Source organism: Nerophis ophidion, linkage group LG11 (assembly GCF_033978795.1).
Source record: "Nerophis ophidion isolate RoL-2023_Sa linkage group LG11, RoL_Noph_v1.0, whole genome shotgun sequence".
NCBI lineage: Eukaryota > Metazoa > Chordata > Actinopteri > Syngnathiformes > Syngnathidae > Nerophis > Nerophis ophidion.
In genome coordinates, this window is record NC_084621.1 from 24,465,694 (window position 1) to 24,488,356 (window position 22,663).

At 39.3% G+C, this 22,663-nt stretch overlaps 1 protein-coding gene across 2 annotated transcripts; it reads left to right on the plus strand.

Moving 5' to 3' along the window:
* The first annotated feature begins 1,237 nt into the window (after positions 1 to 1,237).
* On the plus strand, positions 1,238 to 22,064 carry herpud2 (HERPUD family member 2). Of its 2 annotated transcripts, none has more exons than XM_061915452.1 (9): positions 1,238 to 1,388; positions 6,037 to 6,327; positions 6,409 to 6,486; positions 6,785 to 6,889; positions 6,965 to 7,125; positions 11,870 to 11,971; positions 18,497 to 18,826; positions 18,894 to 19,005; positions 21,586 to 22,064. In XM_061915452.1, the coding sequence occupies exons 2-9, from the start codon at positions 6,181 to 6,183 to the stop codon at positions 21,763 to 21,765; spliced, it is 1,215 nt and encodes a 404-aa protein (XP_061771436.1). In that variant the 5' UTR covers positions 1,238 to 1,388; positions 6,037 to 6,180; the 3' UTR covers positions 21,766 to 22,064. The 2 variants fall into 2 exon arrangements, with proteins under 2 accessions (XP_061771436.1, XP_061771437.1); XM_061915453.1 differs by having other exon boundaries at positions 6,788 to 6,889.
* The last annotated feature ends 599 nt before the right edge of the window (positions 22,065 to 22,663 follow it).

The window sequence follows — 22,663 nt, forward strand, 5'->3', positions numbered from 1 at the left end:
TGTCTTTGGCCCTGAGACACAGCCGATGTTTCTTTGTTTGTTGTGAAGCTGAGCGGTCAAGCGAACATGTTTTCTCTACGTCTACCAGCATGTTTTTGGATGGGGAAATTGTGATATATATATCTTACCGGAGAAATCATTGGATTATTCGTCGTCCTGCAGCAGCAGCAGCCCGGAGCTTGGCTCCTCGGCTTCTCTCCGAGACACTTTGTGTTCACCGCAGCCATTAGACCTCGAGGTATGTCTGCAATCTTTTACAATCTTTAAAATCTCACTAAAACACTATTAAAACAATAAGCAGATAAGGGATCTTCCAGAATTATCCTAGTAAATGTGTCTAATTACATCTGAAACGCTCACACTGCCGCCGCCCGGAGCCGTCGCTTTTTTTTTTCTTTCTAGTCCTTCATTATCATTATCCTGATTCACAAATCTTTCATCCTCGCTTAAATTAATGGGGAAATTGTCGCTTTCTCGGTCCGAACTGCTCTTACTGCTGCCATTAAAAACAATGTGAATATGTGTGGAGCCCTGCAACTCGTGATGTCACGCGCACATACTTCTGGTACAGGTAGGGCTTTTCTATTAGCGACCAAAAGTTGCGAACCTTATCGTCGATGTTTTCTTCTAAATCCTTTCAGCAAAAATATGGCAATATCGTGATATGATCAAGTATGACATATAGAATCGACCTGCTATCCCCATCTAAATAAGAAAATCTCATTTCAGTAGGCTTTTAATAGCTAAAACAAATGTATATTAAAGCAATCAGTTAATAAAACATAGTCCTTTTATAATTATAAAAGCTTTTAAAAAAAAAATCTACTACTCTGCTAGCATGTCAGCACACTGGAGTAGATCCTGCTCAAATTCTATGTATTGAATGAATACAGAATTGTTTTGAATCGGAAAAAAATCGTTTTTGAATCGAAAAAATCGATATATATTCGAATCGCAACCCCAAGAATCAATATTGAATCGAATCGTGGGACACCCAAAGATTCGCAGCCCTAATAATAAACTAAGTGCAAAGCTATATGCATCTCAGCGTGCTTCGTGTCAGCTGATAAACCACCATGACGTCACTTCCGCTTCCCAGATAATGCAATAATAACGAATACATCTGATAAGTTGTTTTACACTGTACAATGTCAATTGATATATACAAAGTCAAATGTGTGTGTATTTTAAGAAAAATATTGTAAAGTTTTTGATACAAGTTCTGATACGCCAGTCCGTCATTTCCTCATCTGTCATCGCTGCGTGCCTCGTGTCAGCTGATAACCTCAACATGACGTCATTTCCGCTTCCGTGATTACAACAATAACAAGCAAAAGGGCCCGAGAAGGCGACGAAGACCAGACGACGTGTGCCACTATTTGGAACAGGTATAAAGGTGGACGCGGCTTTGGTGACAGCGCGGATTAAAGCCGGGGACGTGTCGTCAAAGCGAAAGTGATAGCGGCCTCGTAGGAGCGGGCCGGGCTAACGTTAGCCGCTAAGCTCGCCGAGCTAGCCGTAGCCACTAGACTAACGCTGGTAAACATGACAGCTGTTGAACTTTGTCACTCACAAACACTACAAATGTTGAATAGTCTGCATATCGAAACGGCTTATTGTAATTTAATCTTTTCACGTCAAAATGTGGTGACTGTTTGTAGTTTCGGTCACAACAAAAACAAGTTTCGCAAATTTAATATACCGTATTTCCTTGAATTGCCGCCAGGGCGCTAATTTATTTAAAACCTCTTTTCACTCCTGTGCTTACCAAAGGCATGCGGTAAAAGTAAGCATGCGCTAATTATTTTAAAACCTCTTCTCACTCCGCACTTACCAAAGGCATGCAGTAAAAAAAATGAGTGTGATGTAAGCTTGGACCTTGCATCCTACTGAGTAGCTCTTAATCTTCTTCCCTTTATGCGATTTCAAATTACCGGTATTGAAATCAGCCTCCTCAAGTTTGAAAATGATGACAGGGGAAGTGTCACTCGTGACATCACGAGTTTGACCAGGCGGTAATTCAAGGCAGGCGCATACTATATACCCTGCGGTAATTCAAGGAAATATAGTATATACAGGTTCATAGAGTGGACGGTAATTATTTTTTTAAAAGCTTTATGTAGAGTGTAGTCCATGTCAATCTATTTTGAAATATAGCTAAAGATCAACAAGAATACTAGAAGACGCATTTACTGAAGGAATTGCGTGTGAACTGTTGCGTGTGATATTCCGATATTGTCCAACTCTTAAAGGCCTACTGAAATTAGATTTTCTTATTCAAACAGGGATAACAGGTCCATTCTATGTGTCATACTTGATCATTTCGCGATATTGACATATTTTTGCTGAAAGGATTTAGTAGAGAACATCGACGATAAAGTTTGCAACTTTTAGTCGCTAATAAAAAGCCTTGCCTTTACCTGAGGTAGCAGACGATGTGCGCGTGACGTCACGGGTTGTGGAGCTTCTCACATATAAACATTGTTTACAATCATGGCCACAAGCAGCGAGAGCGGTTCAGACCAAGAAAGCGACGATTTCACCATTAATTTGAGCGAGGATGAAAGATTCGTGAATGAGGAAAGTGAGAGTGAAGGACTAGAAAAAAAAAAGAGTGAGGACAGTGGGAGCGATTCAGATGTAATTAGACACATTTACTAGGATAATTCTGGAAAATCCCTTATCTGTTTATTGCGTTACTAGTGTTTTAGTGAGATTATATGGTACCTGAAAGTCAGAGGGGTGTGGCCACGGGTGTGGTGACGGCCAGTTTCTCCGGTGGGAGGAGGTAATAGTCCGCAGCTGCAGGAGGACGCAAGCTCCACTCATGACTACGGTAACAGCCGACTTATTACCACAATTTTCTCACCGAAACCTGCCGGTTGATATGTGGTAGGGAACCATGTTCGCATATCCGCTCTGTTCCATAGTAAAACTTCACCGTCATCTTTCGGGAATGTAAACAAGGAAACACCGGCTGTGTTTGTGTTGCTAAAGGCGGCCGTAATACACCGCTTCCCACCTACATCTTTCTTCTTTGACCTCTCCATTACTAATTGAACAAATTGCAAAAGATTCAGCATCACAGATGTCCAGAATACTGTGGAATTATGCGATTAAAGCAGACTACTTATAGCTGGGATTGGTGCTTGACAAAAATGTCCGCTACAACCCGTGACGTCACACGCACGCGTCATCATACCGCAACATTTTCAGCAGGATAATTTGTGCAAAATTTAAAATTGCAATTTAGTAAACTAAAAGGGCCGTATTGGCATGTGTTGCAATGTTAAGATTTCATCATTAATATATAAACTATCAGACTGCGTGGTCGGTAGTAGTGGGTTTCAGTAGGCCTTTAAAGGCCTACTGAAATGAGATTTTCTTATTTAAATGGGGATAGCAGGTCCATTCAATGTGTCATACTTGATCATTTCGCGATATTGCCATATTTTTGCTGAAAGGATTTAGTAGAGAACATCGACAATAAAGTTCCCACTTTTTGGTCGCTAATAAAAAAGCCATGCCTTTACCAGAAGTAGCAGACGGTGTGCGCGTGACTTCACGTGTTGTAGGGCTCCTCATATCCTCACATTGCTTACAATCATGGACACCAGCAGCTACAGCGATTCGGACCGAGAAACCGACAATATCCCCATTAATTTGAGCGTGGATGAGGATAGTGAGAGTGAAGGAAGTTGGAATGGTTTGAATGGGTTGAAGAATGTGGGAATTGAGGATGTTTGAAAAATGGCCAATTTGTTTTGAATGGGGAAAATGCAACAACAAAAAAAGGAATCATTGGAAATCGGGGATTTTTTTCTTTTAGAATTGTTGAATTCGGCCACACAATTCCCAAACAGGCTGAATATTTTGAAGTTGGAACAGTTTGAATCAGATGAAAAACGTGGGAATTGTACTTGGAAAAATGTCCCATTCATTTCAATGGGAACTTCCTGGAATTTTGGGAAAAGCAGAATTTTGGGGGAAAATTATTTGGACCATGGATGTCCTTAATGAGCTGAATTGGTTGGTGTTGGAATTGTTTTAATCTGTCAAGAAATGTTGACGTTGTAACAGTTTTTTATAGAGAAATTTCTGGAATTTCCGGAAAACTAGGATTTGTTCTAGTTCCTTTACCAAAGTGTTTTTTGTCATAAATATGAGTGTTTTGATGGTGGAAGGGTTGCGATGGGTTGAAAAAATGTGAAAGGAGTAGTCGAACTTAAGGCTGGAAATAGGTTACTAAAAAACGTGAATTCCTGGAAATTTTTTGAATGTGGAAAAATGGTAGTTTGAATGGTGGAATTGTTTAAAGGTGGAATGGGTTGAAGAATGTTGGAATTGTGGAAGTTTGAAAAATGGCCAATTCGTTTTGAATGGGGAAAATGCAAAAAAAATAAAAAGGAATTAAGGGAAGTTCCGGAATTTTTTTTTTTTTAATTATTGATTCAGTGCACACAATTCCTGAACAGGCTGAATATTTTGAAGTTGGAACAGTTTGAATCAAATGAAAAATGTGGAAGTTGTGGAACTTTGACGAATGTCCCATTGATTTAAATGGGAATTTCAGCAAAAAATTGGGAATTTTGGGAAAAGCGGGAGTTTTTGGGAAAATGGTAAAAAAACCCAAAAAAACTTGAATGAGTTGAAATGGTTGGTGTTGGAATTTTTCAAAAAGGTAGAGAAATGTTGAAGTAGCAACATGTTGAATTAAGTAATGGTATTATGGAATTTCTGAAAAAATGGAAATTTTTTCAGTTCAAACTTAACTTTATTTTTTGTTCTGATTAGGAGGAATTTTTTGATTCTGGAACGGTTGAAATGTGTTGAAAAATGTGGAAGGCCTAGTCATCAGGAAAAAAGGGTGGACATTGGTCTTTGAAAAAGCAGGAAGTCTCGAAAATCCTGGAAAAATTTTTCCACTTAGGAAAATTTAATTTTGAATTACCAGAATGGTGTAATAGGTTGAAGGTAAAAGGGTTTGAATAGGTTGAAAAATGTGGAAATGGTGGAAGTTTGAAAAATGGCAAATTCATTTTGAATGGGAAAAATATCCCAGAAAACCTGGAATTCTGGGAAATCTGTGACTTTTTGGAATTTTTCAAGAGAAAGCCCGCGAATCCTGAATAGGCTGAACAGTTTAAAGTTGGACCGGTGTGAATCAGATGAAAAATGTGGTAATTGTGAAACTTTGAAGAATGTCCCTTCAATGGGAATTTCAGCAAAAATTGTGAATTTCGGGAAAAGCGGGAATTTTTTTGAAAATGGTAAAAAAAAAACTTGAATGGTCTGAATGAGTTGAAATGGTTGGTGTTGGAATTTTTCAAAAAGGTAGAGAAATGTTGAAGTAGTAACCTGTTGAATTAAGAAATGGTATTACGGAATTCCTGGAATTTTGGGAAAACTGGGAATTTTTCCAGTTCAAACACAACTTGGTTTTTTGTTCTGCTTAAGAGGAATGTTTTGACGGTAGAACGGCTGAAATGCGTTGAAAAATGAGGAAGGAGTAGTTTTCAGGAAAAAAGGGGGGACAGGAATTCAAAAAAGCGGGAATTATGGAAAATCCTGGAAAAAAATTTCAACTTGGAAAAATTGAATTTTGAATGACCAGAATGGTGGAATAGGTTGAATGAAGGTGGAATGGTTTGAATAGGTTGAAAAATGTGGAAATGGTGGAAGTTTGAAAAATGGCCAATTCATTTTGAATGTGGGAAATGTCCCAGAAAACCTATAATTCTGGAAATTTTGGGAATTTTAGGAATTTGTCAAGGGAAAGCCCGCCATTCGTACTTAGGCTGAACAGGTTGAACTTGGAACAGTTTGAATCGGGTGAAAAATGCGGAAGGTATAGCGCGCCAATATTTGTAGAAGAAGAAAAATAATACTTACATGAATTTTGTTGTAGAAAACCATATGTGTGAATGCTTTGGAGCATTCACACAATCAAGCATTGTTCATTTTTTGCACAATCTAATTCACAAATAAAGTGTCCAGTGAGTATTTAATAGCTTCCATCTCTTCTTTTTTCGCCAGAAATCCCCACTAAAGGAAGTCCTCACCAACAGATGAGGCTCCTTTAGAAGGGAAACCGTCCCCCCTCATCCCGTGTACAGCAGCGCTTGTTCAGGTTGCGAGGCGGCATGGAAAGGATTTGAAGGAGGTTCCTCCTCAGGTGAGATGGAGCCAGGGGCGGCAGATAGCCCTGTCATCCTGGTCATCAAGTCCCCCAACCAGAAGTACCAGGACCAGACCATCACCTGCTTCCTCAGCTGGACCGTGGAGAAGCTGAAGAGGCACATTTCCGATGTGTACCCCAGCAAACCTGTAAGTCCTTTCGTAAGTTTTCTACCAGGACTATAAACCCATGTAGCAGGTGAGGGAAAAAAAATGATGTGTGTGTTGCAGCGCTTCAAGGACCAGCGCCTGGTGTACTCGGGAAAGCTCCTGCAGGACCACCTCCAGCTAGGAGATGTGCTCCGACAGGTACAAGTCCGGGACCCAAACGCCTAAAAACTGTATCACTGTATTGCTATTTTTTGTATGACCTATCTAAAATAAGGATCAGGAGAAAAATGTCTTGGATTAAATTTTGAATTTTTTTTATTTCAGATGTATTTACTTATTGAACGTTTCAGTGAAGGCTTTTTTTTTAATTAATATAAAAAATGTGGCTTTTGTGATATTTTTTGATTGGCTTAGCCTGACCCAAGCCCATAGACTGGAGTTGTATGTAAGCCCTGAAAGCCCCTTTTTGTTTCCTCTTTCTGTCCCTGTGGCCCAGCAGCAGGATGAGTACCACATGCTACATCTAGTGTGTAGCTCTCACACCCCGCCGGGGTCGCCTGCCCCTCAGAGGACCTCCACAGTCAACACCGTGGACGTCGGCGTAAGTGTCGCCGTCGCTTCCCTTCTGCGTGCACGTGACACTCATCAAAGTCTCTTGTTTTCGTCCTGATTAAAGAGTTCAGAAACCGCAAGCGCATCATCCGCTGCTGCCTCGCATTCTGACAGTCCGCCGTCTTCCTCATCCTCCGGTCCAGGGGGGCATGGCGGGCTCAGGCATCGCGGCGGCGGATCGTCCCCGTTGAATCCTCCTCAGATGCCCGCCGGCGCCCCTCAGTGGTGAGCAAGCGAGTTAAGAACAACAGTGTGATAAATAACTGTCATATTGAGTGTGACAGTATACTGTCATAGTGAGTAAAACCTCATTTTTGTATTTGCAAACCTTACCAAAACACTTGATTCTAGTAAAACTCACATACAGTGGGGCAAAAAAGTATTTAGTCAGCCGCCGGTTGTGCAAGTTCTCCCACTTAAAATGATGACAGAGGTCTGTAATTTTCATCATAGGTACACTTCAACTGTGAGAGACAGAATGTGAAAAAAAAATTCAGGAATTCATGTTGTAGAAATTTTAAAGAATTTATTTGTAAATTATGGTGGAAAATAAGTATTTGGTCAACCATTCAAAGCTCTCACTGATGGATGGTTTTGGCTCAAAATCTCACGACACATGGCCCCATTCATTCTTTCCTTAACACGGATCAATCGTCCTGTCCCCTTAGCAGAAAAACAGCCCCAAAGCATGATGTTTCCACCCCCATGCTTCACAGTAGGTCTGGTGTTCTTGGGATGCAACTCAGTATTCTTCTTCCTCCAAACACGACGAGTTGAGTTTATACCAAAATGGATACATGGATGATACAGCAGAGGATTGGGAGAATGTCATGTGGTCAGATGAAACCAAAATACATACATGACATTATGTGACGTATGTAAGAAGGTGCGCTAGTTTTATGTCTCAGTGACAAGGAGAGATAAGAAAGAGTGAGAAAAGCCTGTAGTGTAATGCCCGAAGCTAAAAACAACTGCATGAGAACGCATACTCGAGTTTCACGATATAGTCATTTTCTATATCGCACAGAGACAAACCTGTGATATACTGTCATATTTCGTATGACAGTTATGCTGTCATATTGAGTACAAAAACAAACTTGTGTCTTTGCAAACCCTACAAAATGTTTTTTCTCGTAAAAAACATATCTTTTTTCTACAAACTCCGTTTCCATATGAGTTGTGAAATTGTGTTAGATGTAAATATAAACGGAATACAATGATTTGCAAATCCTTTTCAACCCATATTCAGTTGAATGCACTACAAAGACAACATATTTGATGTTCAAACTCATAAACTTCATTTTTTTTTGCAAATAATAATTAACTTAAAATTTCATTGCTGCAACACATGCCAAAGTAGTTGGGAAAGGGCATGTTCACCACTGTGTTACATCACCTTTTCTTTTAACAACACTCAAATTTTTGGGAACTGAGTAAACTAATTGTTGAAGCTTTGAAAGTGGAATTATTTCCCATTCTTGTTTTATGTACAGCTTCAGTCGTTCAACAGTCCGGGGTCTCCACTGTCGTATTTTATACTTCATAATGCGCCACACTTTTTCGATGGGAGACAGGTCTGGACTGCAGGGAGGCCAGGTACCCGCACTCTTTTACTACGAAGCCACACTGTAGTAACACGTAGCTTGGCATTTTTTTTGCTGAAATAAGCAGGGGCGTCAATGATAACGTTGCTTGGACGGCAACATATGTTGCTCCAAAATCTGTATGTACCTTTCAGCATTAATGGTGCCTTCACAGATGTGTAAGTTACCCATGCCTCGGCCACTAATACACCCCCATACCATCACACATGCTGGCTTTACAAAATTTGCGCCTAGAACAATCCGGATGGTTCTTTTCCTCTTTGATCTGGAGGACACAACGTCCACAGTTTCCCCCCAAAAATTGAAATGTGGACTCGTCAGACCACAGAACACTTTTACACTTTGCATCTGTCCATCTTAGATGAGCTGAGGCCCCGCGAAGCTGGTGGCGTTTTTGGGTGTTGTTGATAAAGGGCTTTCGCTTTGCATTGTAGAGCTTTAACTTGCACTAACAGATCTAGCGATGAACTGTATTTAGTGACAGTGGTTTTCTGAAGTTTTCCTGAGCCTATGTGGTGTTATCCTTTAGAGATTGATGTTGTTTTTTAAAGGCCTACTGAAATGAGATTTTCTTACTTAAACGGGGATAGCAGGTCCATTCTTTGTGTCATACTTGATCATTTCGCGATATTGCCATATTTTTTGCTGAAAGGATTTAGTAGAGAACATCGACGATAAAGTTTGCAACTTTTGGTCGCTAATAAAAAAGCTTTGCCTTTACCGGAAGTAGCAGACGATGTGCGCGTGACGTCACGGGTTGTAGGGCTCCTCACATCCTCACATTGTTTACAATCGTAGCCAGCAGCAGCGAGAGCTATTCAGACCGAGAAAGCGACAATTTCCCCATTAATTTGAGCGAGGATGAAAGATTTGTGGATGAGGAAATTCAGAGTGAAGGACTAGAAGAAGAAAAAAAGGCGAGGGCAGTTATAGCGATTCAGATGCTGTTAGACACATTTACCAGGATAATTCTGGAAAATCCCTTATCTGCCTATTGTGTTGCTAGTCTTTTAGTGAAATTATAAAGTACCTGAAAAGTGGAGGGGTGTGGCCACGGGTGTGTTGACGCCAGAGTCTCTGAGGGAAGTCACGCAGCTACAGCAAGACGGAAGCTCCGCTGATGTCTCCGGTAAGAGCTGACTTATTACCACAATTTTCTCACTGAAAACTGCCGGTTGACATTAGGTCGGGATCCATGACCGCTCTGATTCATAGTAAAGCCTCATCTTCGGGAATTTTAAACAAGGAAACACCGACTCTGTTTGTGTGGCTAAAGGCTATAAGATTCCCACCTCCATCTTTCTACTTTGACTTCTCCATTATTAATTGAACAAAATGCAAAAGATTCAGCAACACAGATATCCAGAATACTGTTTATTTATGCGATTAAAGCAGACTACTTATAGCTTGGATCGGACTGGAAAATAATGTCCACTACAACCCGAGACGTTAAACGCACGCGTCATTATACGAGTCATCATACCGCGACGTTTTCAACACGACACTTTGCGGGAAATTTAAAATTGCAATTTAGTAAACTAAAAAGGCCGTATTGGCATGTGTTGCAATGTTAATATTTCATTGTTGATATATAAAATATAAGACTGCGTGGTCGGTAGTAGTGGGTTTCAGTAGGCCTTTAATACAGTGCCGTCTGAGGGATCGAAGGTCACGGTCGATCAATGTTGGTTTCCGGCCATGCCGCTTACGTGGAGTGATTTCTCCAGATTCTCTGAACCTTTTGATGATATTATGGACGGTAGATGTTGAAATCCCTAAATTTCTTGCAATTGCACTTTGAGAAACGTTGTTCTTAAACTGTTTGACTATTTGCTCACGCTGTTGTGGACAAAGCGGTGTACCTTGCCCCATCCTTTCTTGTGAAAGACTGAACAGTTTTTGGGAAGCTGTTTTTATACCCAATCATGACACCCACCTGTTCCCAATTAGCCTGCACACCTGTGGGATGTTCCCAATAAAGGTTTGATGAGCATTCCTCTACTTTATCAGTATTTATTGCCATCTTTCCCAACTTCTTTGTCATGTGTTGCTGGCATCAAACTCTAAAGTTAATGATTATTTGCAAACAAAATATGTTGTCAGTGTAGCATATTCAACTGAATATGGGTTGAAAATGATTAGCAAATCATTGTATTCCGTTTATATTTACATCTAACATAGTTTCCCAACTCATATGGAAACGGGGTTTGTAGCTTAACTCACAAAGATAGATTTCTCCAGCCATTATTAGCCAATTTGCATGTGTGGTTTAGGAGTTAAGTTCAAATAACTGTCATATTGAGTGTGACAGCTATACTGTCATAGTGAGTAAAACCTAATTTTTGTATTTGCAAACCTTACCAAAACACCTGATTCTAGTAAAACTCACAAAGATACAACATTACAGGCATTTTTAGACAGATTGTATGTTTGCTTTAGGAGTTAAGTTTCTATAACTTTCATATTTAGTGTGACGGTTATACTGTGATATTGAGTAAAAAAACTAACTTGTGTCTTTGTAAACCTTACAAAATATATTTTTTTCTGGTAAAACTCACAAAGACACATTTCTCCAGGCATTATTAGCGATTTTGCATGTGTTGTTTAGGAGTTATGTTTAAATAACTGTCATATTGAGTTTGACAGCTTTACTGTCAGAGAGCAAAACAAAATGTTTGTATTTGCAAACCTTACCAAAAAACCTGATTCTAGTCAAACTTACATCGATACAACATTAGAGGCATTTTTAAACAGAATGCATGTTTGGTTTTAGAGTTATATTTCTATAACGTTCATATTTATTAAGACAGTTGCACTGTAATATTGAGTAAAAAAAAACTAACTTTAGTCGTTTCAAACCTTACAACATATCTTTTTTCTAGTTAAACTCACAAAGATAGATTTCTCCAGGCATTATTAGCCATTTTGCATGTGTGGTTTAGGAGTTATGTTTAAATAACTGTCATATTGAGTGTGACAGCTGTACTGTCAGTGAGTAAAACCTAACTTTTGTATTTGCAAACCTTAAAAAAAAATGGTTCTAGTAAAACTCACAAATATAGATCATTCCAGGCGTTATGTTTAGGAGTTATGTTTGAATACATTTTTATTGCTTTTTTTGCATTATCTCAGGATTCTAAGCACATTACTGTTATATTGATTAAAAAACTAGTTTTAGTGTTTGCAAGCCTTAAAAAAGCATATGTTTCCAGTAAAACTCACAAGGATGCATTATTTCAGGCATTATTAGCCATCTTTCAGAGTTATGTTATGTTGATATATGTTTAAATAACTGTCATATTGAGTGTGACAGTTATACTGTAATATTGAGTAAAACAACCTTTTTTCATCTTCTTCCTCACCAGGCCAGACGGAGTCCAGGTGCCTTTGCAGGGCGGCCAGATGTTCATGCCTATGCAGATGTTGTGGTGGCAGCAGATGTACGCGCAACACTACTACATGCAGTAGTAAGTGTCAATCAATCAAACTTTATATATATGGCACTTTTCATACACAAGCGAGTTAAAAACACAAAGTGCTGAACATGAAATATAGAAGCAAACACATGCACACATTCATGCACACGTAACACTATTGACAATATCAGAGCCAAAACAAAACATGTAATGGCACTGAGGTTCTGGGGAAAAACGTCATCTTTGAGGCATTCACACCGGATATTAACTAAAGCTAAAGCAATCTAAAAATAGAAAACATGATCAAATAAATGTAAAAATAAAATCTAAATAATAATAATAATAATGGATTAGATTTATATCGTGCTTTTCTATTATTAGATACTCTAAGCGCTCACAGGGAAGTCGGAACCCATCATTCATTCACACCTGGTGATGGTAAGCTACATTTGTAGCCACAGCTGCCCTGGGGTAGACTGACAAAAGCGTGGCTGCCAGTGTGCGCCTAGGGCCCCTCCGACCACCACCTATCATTCATTCATCATTCATTCACCAGTGTGAGCGGTACCGGGGTAAAGGGTGAAGTGTCCTGCCCAAGGACACAACGGCAGCGACATCGTTGTCAATAGGCGGGGAGTGAACCTGCAACCCTCAGGTCTCTGGCACGGCCGCTCTACCCACTACGCCATGCTGCCCCTATAAGAAATATTACATTAATAAGTTAATAAAAACAACATTATGAGAATACTTGTAGTAATAATTAGAGATGTCCAATAATGGCTTTTTTGATGATATCCGATATTCCGATATTGTCCAACTCTTAACTACCGATTCCGATATCAACCGATACCGATATATACAGTAGTGGAATCAACACTTTTTTTTTAACCTAATTTTGTTGTGATGCCCCGCTGGATGCATTAAACAATGTAACAAGGTTTTCCAAAAATAAATCAACTCAAATTATGGAAAAAAATGCCAACATGGCACTGCCGTATATATTATTGAAGTCACAAAGTGCATTTTTTTTAACATGCCTCAAAACAGCAGTTTGGAGTTTGGGACATGCTCTCCCTGAGAGAGCATGAGGAGGTTGAGGTAGGGGGTAGCAGGGGGTGTATATTGTAGCGTCCCTGAAGAGTTAGTGCTGCAAGGGGTTCTGGGTATTTGTTCTGTTGTGTTCATGTTGTGTTACGGTGCGGATGTTCTCCCGAAATGTGATTTGTCATTCTTGTTTGGTGTGGGTTCACAGTGTGACGCATATTTGTAACAGTGTTAAAGTTGTTTAAGCAGCCACCCTCAGTGTGACCTGTAAGGCTGTTGACCAAGTATGTTGTGTTCATGTTGTGTTACGGTGCGGATGTTCTCCCGAAATGTGTTTCGTCATTCTTGTTTGGTGTGGGTTCACAGTGTGGCGCATATTTGTAACAGTGTTAAAGTTGTTTATACGGCCACCCTCAGTGTGACCTGTATGTGTTGCATTCACTTGTGTGTGCGAAACTCCGTAGATATTATGTGATTGGGCGGGTACGCAAAGGCAGTGCCTTTAAGATTTATTGGCGCTCTGTACTTCTCCCTGCGTCCGTGTGCCACTCTGAGTGGTACAGCGGCGTTTTAAAATTTCATAGATTTTACTATTTGAAACCGATACCGATAATTTCCAATATCACATTTTAAATTATTTATCGGCCGATAATATCGGTAGTCCGATATTATCAGACACCTTTACTTCTTGGTATTATCATGGTGAATCTAGCCCTTGAGCAGTTATTGCACACTTGCGGAATCCGCAAAACATTTTCCACCTGCAGGTCTGATACAGCCTTTTCCTGCTCTCCCTCTCCCCCATCATAATAGAAATAGAGATGTAGATCGATATTTGCCTTTTTTTAACTGATCGGCTGATGAACCGCCTAGCCCAGCCGATTTTTACCGCAGCTGTGCCACAGTGTTAATATGACAAAGATTGTACTCTCGTGAAGCATTCCTTCAAAATGCAAGACACAATTACATTTCCACATTACTTGTTACACAGGAGTTGTGTGCGTGGCAATTTCCATGAGAGGGTGTGCATGTTTTGAAACGTGTCGTTGAGAAGCCACTTCTAAGATACTAAACCTCACCACCATAGCGGGAAATAAACCAGGTTTCTTCCAAGTACATTATCACTGGAGGACTAGAGGAAAATTAATAGCTACGCATGTCACACACATCGAGCAGGAGGACACATGAAGCTTACCACGAAGGCTCCAATGTAAAGTACAGGTGGATCGATCCAGTTGTCGACACTATCGATAACCAGTGTTGTGTCTGTATAAACAACACTAAAGTAATCTGATCGATATCTATCGTTTTCCTGTTCTTCTTTAATCACAAAATATTTTGGTGTTTTTACAGTCATGGAATACGTCTCTGGATACAGGAAGGCTTTGAGGGCAAAAATATAGGAGCTATTGGTCGTATTTGTTAAGTTATTGTGCACCTGTCACTTTACTGTGTTAACACAAATGGTATGTAGCATTCAATACCACCATTTTCTGATTTACAACAATACTAGCAAATTTGACATTTAATAAGATGAGCTTTATAAAAATGTGTCATAAGGCCTTTTTTGCACCAAAAGTTTCAGAACTTTAAGTTCCGGAAACTAAAGGATCACAGTTCAGGTAGGCTGATGTGTGGTAAAATATATTTTGACACAAATGCTATGAAAATAAACAGACAATATTAGGTCATATTTCTTTTGCTAAACTGTAAGTCAATGGAATACAAAAGTAGTAGGTAGTTTTTGTTAATAGTTATTGTGCTCTAGTCACTTAATTGTGTTAACAAAATTTAATTAACCGATATTCTACAACACCAATACAAGGTTGAAACAACATGCTTTTTGACGACGTTTAATCAATGTTGGGCTTTGACGTTGATTCGACCATTCAAATTTAGTTATTTTCCAACCAATATTCCTCAACACCAATACAACGTTGAAAGAACAATGTTTTTTTACGTTTAATCAATGTTGGATTGTGACGTTCCTTTGACCATTCAAATTTGTTCCTTTCCCTACCAATATTCTACAACACAAATACAATGTTTTTGTTTATAGTTATTGTGCACTAGTCACTTTATTGTGTTAACAAAATTTAATCAACCAATATTCTACAACAGTGGTTCTCAACCTTTTTTCAGTGATGTACCCCCTGTGAACATTTTTTTAGTACCCCCTAATCAGAGCAAAAAATTTTTGGTTGAGAAAAAAGAGATAAAGAAGTAAAATACAGCACTATGTCATCAGTTTCTGATTTATATAATTGTATAACAGTGCAAAATATTGCTCATTTGTAGTTGTCTTTCTTGAACTATTTGGAAAAAAAGATAAAAATAACTAAACACTTGTTGAACATAAACAAGTGATTTAATTATAAATAAAGATTTCTTCACATAGAAGTAATCATCAACTTAAAGTGCCCTCTTTGGGGATTGTAATGGAGATCCATCTGGATTCATCAACCTGATTCTAAACATTTCTTCACAAAAAAAGAAATCTTTAACATCAACATTTATGGAACATGTCCACAAAACAATTTAGCTGTAAACACTGAATATTGCATTGTTCACAGTTTATGAACATAGATTCATATTTTGTTGAAGTATTATTCAATAGATATATTTATAAAGGATCTTTGAATTGTTGCTATTTTCAGAATATTTTTGAAAAATCTCACGTACCCCTTGGCATACCTTCAAGTACCCTCAGGGGTACGCGTACTCCCATTTGAGAACCACTGTTCTACAACACCAATACAAGGTTGAAACAACATGCTTTTTGACAACATTCAATCAATGTTGGGTTCCGACGTTGATTTGACCATTGAAATCTGGTCACTTCCCAACCAATATTCTACAACATAAACACATAGCATTTAATAAATGTTGGGTTGTGACTTTGATTCGACCATTCAAATTTGGTAATTTCCCAACTAATTTTCTACAACACAAATACAATGTTGAAACAACATGCTTTTTGACAATTTTCAACCAATGTTGGGGTCCGACGTTGATTTGACCATTGAAATTTGGTCACTTCCCGACCAATATTCTACGACATAAATACACAACATTTAATAAATGTTGAGTCCTGACGTCGATTCCACCATTCAAATTCGGTCCTTCCCTAACCAATATTGTACAACACAAATACAACGTTGAAGCAACAAGCTTTTTGACAACGTTCAATCAATGTTGGGTTCTGATGTTGATTTGACCATTGAAATCTGGTCACTTCCCAACCAATATTCTACAACACAAATGCACGACATTTAATAAATGTTGGGTTCTGACGTAGATTTGACCATTGAAATTTGGTCATTTCCTAACCAATATTCTACAGAATAAATACAATGTTGAAACAACATGCTTTTTGACAACGTTCAATCAATGTTGGGTTCTGACGTTGATTTGACCATTCAAACTTGATCATTTCCCAACCAATATTCTACAACATAAACACACAACATTTAATAAATGTTGAGTCCTGACATTGATTCGACCATTCAAACTTGATCATTTCCCAACCTATATTCTACAACATAAACATACAACATTTAATAAATGTTGAGGTCTGACGTTGATTCAACCATTGAAATTTGGTCACTTCCCAACCAATATTCTACAACATAAATACACAACATTTAATAAATGTTGGGTCCTGATGTTGATTCGACCATTGTAATTTGGTAATTTCCCAACTAATATTCTACAACACAAATACAATATTGAAACAACATGCTTTTTGACAATTTTCAACCAATGTTGGGGTCCAGCGTTGATTTGACCATTGAAATTTGGTCACTTCACAACCAATATTCTACAACATAAATACACTACATTTAGTAAATGTTGAGTCCTGACATTGATTCCACCATTCAAATTTGGTCCTTCCCTAACCAATATTCCACAAAAATAATACAATGTTGAAACAACATGCTTTTTGACAATGTTCAACCAATGTTGGGTTCTGATGTTGATTTGACCATTGAAATTTGGTCACTTCCCAACCAATATTCTACAGCATAAATACACAACATTTAATAAATGTTGGGTCCTGATGTTGATTCGACCATTCAAATTTGGTAATTTCCCAACTAATATTCTACAACACAAATACAATGTTGAAACAACATGCTTTTTGACTATTTTCAACCAATGTTGGGGTCCGACGTTGATTTGACCATTGAAATTTGGTCACTTCCCAACCAATATTCTACAACATAAATACACGACATTTAATAAATGTTGAGTCCTGATGTTGATTCCACCATTCAAATTTGGTCCTTCCCTAACCAATATTGTACAACACAAATACAACGTTGAAGAAACATGCTTTTTGACAACGTTCAATCAATGTTGTGTTCTGATGTTGATTTGACCATTGAAATCTGGTCACTTCCCAACCAATATTCCACAACACAAATGCACGACATTTAATAAATGTTGGGTTCTGACGTTGATTTGACCATTGAAATTTGGTCATTGCCTAACCAATATTCTACAAAATAAATACAATGTTGAAACAACATGCTTTCTGACAACGTGCTATCAATGTTGGGTTCTGACGTGGATTTGACCATTCAAACTTGATCATTTCCCAACCAATGTTCTACAACATAAACACACAACATGTTGAGTCCTGACGTTGATTCGACCATTCAAATTTGATCATCTCCCAACTAATATTCTACAACACAAATACAATGTTGAAACAACATGCTTTTTGACAATTTTCAACCAATGTTGGGGTCCGACGTTGATTTGACCATGGAAATTTGGTTACTTCCCAACCAATATTCTACAACATAAATACACGACATTTAATAAATGTTGAGTCCTGACGTTGATTCCGCTATTGAAATTTGGTCCTTCCCTAACCAATATTGTACAACACAAATACAACGTTGAAGCAGCAAGCTTTTTGACAACGTTCAATTAATGTTGGGTTCTGATGTTGATTTGACCATTGAAATCTGGTCACTTCCCAACCAAAATTCTACAACACAAATGCACAACAATTAATAAATGTTGGGTTCTGACGTTGATTTGACCATTCAAACTTGATCATTTCTCAACCAATATTCTACAACATAAACATAGACCATTTAATAAATGTTGGATTCTGACGTTGATTCGACCATTGAAATTTGGTCACTTCCCAACCAATATTCTTCAACATAAATACACAACATTTAATAAATGTTGGGTTCTGACATTGTTTTGACCATTGAAATGTGGTCATTTCCCAACCAACAACATGGATCCAACGTTAAACATTAACGTTGTCTGAATTTACAAATACGACTTTTATGCAACTTAGTTTCCAAGTCAGTTTTGAAAGACATGTATGTATAATCAATGTTGTATCAATGTCTTGTACTTGCTGGGTATATATTTTATTAGTTTTGAAAAATGGAAAGAGTCAAAACGGCCTTGGCATGATGTAATTTTTTTTAGCCTACGCTGATTTCGACGTTCAATTTATGTCAGTCAAACTAAATCCGTCTCCTTGGTCTTCAACCTTCGCAGTCAAGCAGCGGTGGCGGCCACCCAGCCCCCCGCCGCCCAGCCCCCCTCCGTGCAGCCGCCGCCCCCGCTGCCCAACGAGGCCGTGCAGCCGCCGCTGGGACCCGCCCCGGTCGCTGCCAACCCTCTGCCGGAGAACCCGCCGCAGGCCAACGCCAACATCCAGATGAACGCGCAGGGCGGGGCGGTGCTAAACGACGACGAGCTGAACCGGGACTGGCTGGACTGGATGTACACGCTGTCCCGGGCCAGTGTCTTGCTCAGCATCGTCTACTTCTACTCCTCCTTCAGCCGATTCGTCCTGGCGGTGGGCGCCATGCTGCTGGTCTACTTGTGAGTCTTTTATCTTCCATGTTTGTCAGAACGACCACTTCAGTGTTTGTTTTTTGTTTTTTTTTAGGCACCAGGCTGGTTGGTTTCCCTTCAGGCCGCAGGACCAGAACCTTCACGGTGCGGAACAGGCTCCGGCTCCTCAGCAGGAAGCGCAAAGGCATCAGGACATACAGGAAATGGTAAAGTTATGACAAGTAGAACTGGGGCCTCATGTCATACGAGTTGGGTGGATTTCATTCTAAAAAATGGCATTACGTTCAAATCTGGAAACAGCGAATGTTAAATTGTCCATCGCAATTACTTCAAAATAGACCGAAAGTCGGCCTTGCGATGAGGTGGCGACTTGTCCAGGGTGTACGCCACCTTCCGCCCGAATGCAGCTGAGATAGGGGTTGCGGGGTGTCGCTGGAACCTAACTGGACAAGCGGTAAAAAATGGATTGATGGATGGTGACCGAAAGTGCAGACTACGTCCAGGCCACGCCCCTTTTATAAGCACGCAAATCATATTGAAAGTAGCCCTGTGCTGGAGGTCAGCACGTTCTGCTCAATCACAAGTCAGTAGGAGGGGCTCCTGTCTCGTCTTTCGAGCAAACGACAGCGGCATAGCTCGTTTGGTAGAGTGGTTGTGTCAGCAACTTGAGGGTTGCAGGTTCAATTCCTGCTTTTACCTTCCAAGTTCCTCCCGTATTGTCCTTGAGCAAGACAATTTACCCACCCGCGCCCAGTGCCACCCACACTGGTTTAAATGTAACTTAGATATTGGGTTTCACTTTGTAAGGCGCTTTGAGTCACCACAGAAAAGCGCTATATAAATATAATTCACTTCACTTCACAGCGCGATTGTCCACCTGTCATCGTCGTCTCTCAGAACTAAAACAGGTGGAAACGAAAAAAAGATGTCGTGTCAGCAAGAAGAGGATGGATATGTCTGACCAAAATTGACTCTGGGAATTGAGTGCTGCACCCCGTTTACAAGCATGGTTGCTACAATTAAGTTGGTTTTGTGTTGGAATTATTTAAATCGGTCAAGAAATGTTGGAGTAGTAACAGTTTTTGATAGAGAAATTCCTGGAATTTCGGGAAAACCAGGAATTTTTCTAAAGTAAAGTTAAAGGCCTACTGAAACCCACTACTACCCACCACACAGTCTGATAGTTTCTATATCAATGATGAAATATTAACATTGCCACACATGCCAATACGGCCTTTTTAGTTTACTAAATTACAATTTTAAATTTCCCGGGAGTGTCTTGAAAACGTTGTGTAATGATGACGTGTACGCTAGATATCACAGGTTTTTATAGGAAGTATGAGCGCTACGCACACACACAGCTAAAAGTCGTCTGCTTTAACGGAATAATTACACAGTATTTTGGAGAACTGTTTTGCTGAATCTTTTTCAATTTGTTCAATTAATATTGGAGAAGTCAAAGTAGCAAGATGGAGTTCGTAAGCTTTAGCCTTCAGCCACACAAACACACGGTGATTCCTTGTTTAAAATTCACGGAGTTGCAACTTTCCTATGGATCAAAGCGGACATGGTTCCCGACCACTTGTCAACCAGCAGGTTTCGGTGAGAAAATTGTGGTTAAAAAGTCGCCACTTACCGTATATCAGCTGAGCTTGCGCCTCCCGTACAGCTGCCGTCGACTTCCCTGAGACACTGCGCGTCAACACACGGCCGTGAACCGTACACTTCCGACTATCAGGTACTGTTAAACTCACTAAAACACTAGCAACACAATAGAAAGATAAGGGATGTCCCAGAATTATCCTTGTATATGTCTCTAAAAACATATGAATCCGTCTCAATGCAACGCGATTGCAATCCCGTTTTTTGTTTTGTTTGGTTCTAGTCCGTCGCTATCAATATCCTCAAACACGAATCTTTCATCCTCGCTCAAATTAATGGGTAAATTGTCGTTTTCTCGGTCCGAATAGCATTTTTTTTTGGAGGCGTCCATTATAAACAATGTGAATATATAAGGAGCCATCACACGGGTGATGTCATCGTCTGCGACTTCCGGTAGAGGCAGGGCTTTTGTGTTAGCACCTAAAGTTGCGAACTTTATCGTGGATGTTCTCTACTAAATCCTTTCAGCAAAAATATGGCAATATCGTGAAATGATCAAGTATGACACAGACAATGGACCTGTTATCCCCGTTTAAATAAGAAAATCTCATTTCAGTAGGCCTTTAAATTACCAATGATTGTCACACACACTAGGTGTGGTGAAATTTGTCCTCTGCATTTGACCTATCCCCTTGCTCACCCCCTGGGAGGTGAGAGAGGAGCAGTAGGCAGCAGCGGGGGCCGCGCCCGGAAATCATTGTTGGTGATTTATCCACCAATTCCAACCCTTGATGCTGAGTGCCAAGCAGGGAAGTAATGGGTCCCATTTTTCTACTCTTAAGTAATTTATGGTTCGGCTATGAGATGAATAAGATTATTATTATTTTTTTTAAATAACGTTCAATACTACAAAACATGTCATGTGGATAAATGAACAATTACTTAAAAAAAATTGGTTTGAGACACTGAGCTAATTTTGATGCCATCAGTAAATAATTTCACCACTTATTTATTAAGAATTTTGTTTTTCATACTAAAAAATCATTAAATTATTTAGTTTATTCATTTTAAACCATTCAGAAATTTATATTTTCTTCTCTTGTCAAGCAATCGAAGATTAGAATGAGATATTTAAAAGTTTTTGTGCATCAGCAAGCTTAAATACATGAGTTTGTGTCCTCCAGGAGCGTCTGATGGACGACGGCGCGGAAGACGAAGACAGCTCGGAGGAAGGCGTACAGGAGGACCCGACCCAGGCTACCCTCGTCCTCCCCGAGCCCAGCTTGCTCGCCACCGCGTGCTCCTTCATCAGCGGCTTCTTTACCTCGCTCATCCCCGAAGGACGAGCGCAAGCGGCCAACTAGACACGCCCCCTCCCTCCTCCTCGCCCCTGGTTAGTCCTTCACACGACGCCTCAACCACCTAACGCTAAACCCAACGTATGTTTTAATCACAGCAGTCAAAAGTAAACATTAGAATGCTCAAATGGTGAGGGGATTGTCTTCCATGTCAAACTTTAAAGCAGGATGAAGAAAGAGTAGAAAGCGATGTCAGTGATGAAAAACTGCATCGAGTTTGCTATTTAATGCTAATCTATATTCCCATGTAAGTAAATCATTCTCAAATGTACATTTTTTTGGAATAAAACTCTTTCTTCCTGTAAGATCTTGTGTCCTGCAGGTGGCAGCATGATCATCTTAAGAAACCACAAGGTGGCCCTCAAGTCACATGAGAAATGTGCATTTATAAATGGCAGGGGCCTCATGTATTAAGAGTTGTGTAGATTTCCTCATAAAAATGTGCGTACGCTCAAATCCAATAAAATTGCTACACAAAAAAAAAATACAGCGGGCCACATTCAAAAAATAGTATTTTTAAAAAAGAGCAAAAAAAACAATTGAAATATAATAACAAAAGGTAGCTATTTTAACTTAACACAAAGCTGTCATGTAGGCTGTTTTTTTCCCTTAAAGCTGTTATCGCAAAAAAAAAAAAAAAAGGGACTTAAAATCAATGTTAGGAATTATTGACATGTTACTTCACCTCAAAAACAAGTATTTTGAATGAAAAATATTTCATATTTAGTTTTAGCCATATAAAAAAAATCTTTGCCTAAAAGACCATAAAAAAAATCACAAAATAACCAAAAATACCTTAAATCTCTAGATCTTTAAGTTGATCTAAAGCAGGGGTCTCAAACTCACTTCACCAGGGGGCCACTGGATGCAGAGTCTGGGTGATTTCTGGGCCGCAAGAAAAGGT

Coding starts and splice junctions, on each gene's coding strand:
- herpud2 (XM_061915452.1), top strand. CDS start 6,181: ATGGAGCCAGGGGCGGCAGATAGCCCTGTCATCCTGGTCATCAAGTCC. Junction 6,328..6,408: donor ATGTGTACCCCAGCAAACCT/GTAAGTCCTTTC, acceptor TGTGTGTTGCAG/CGCTTCAAGGACCAGCGCCT. Junction 19,006..21,585: donor ATCAGGACATACAGGAAATG/GTAAAGTTATGA, acceptor TGTGTCCTCCAG/GAGCGTCTGATGGACGACGG.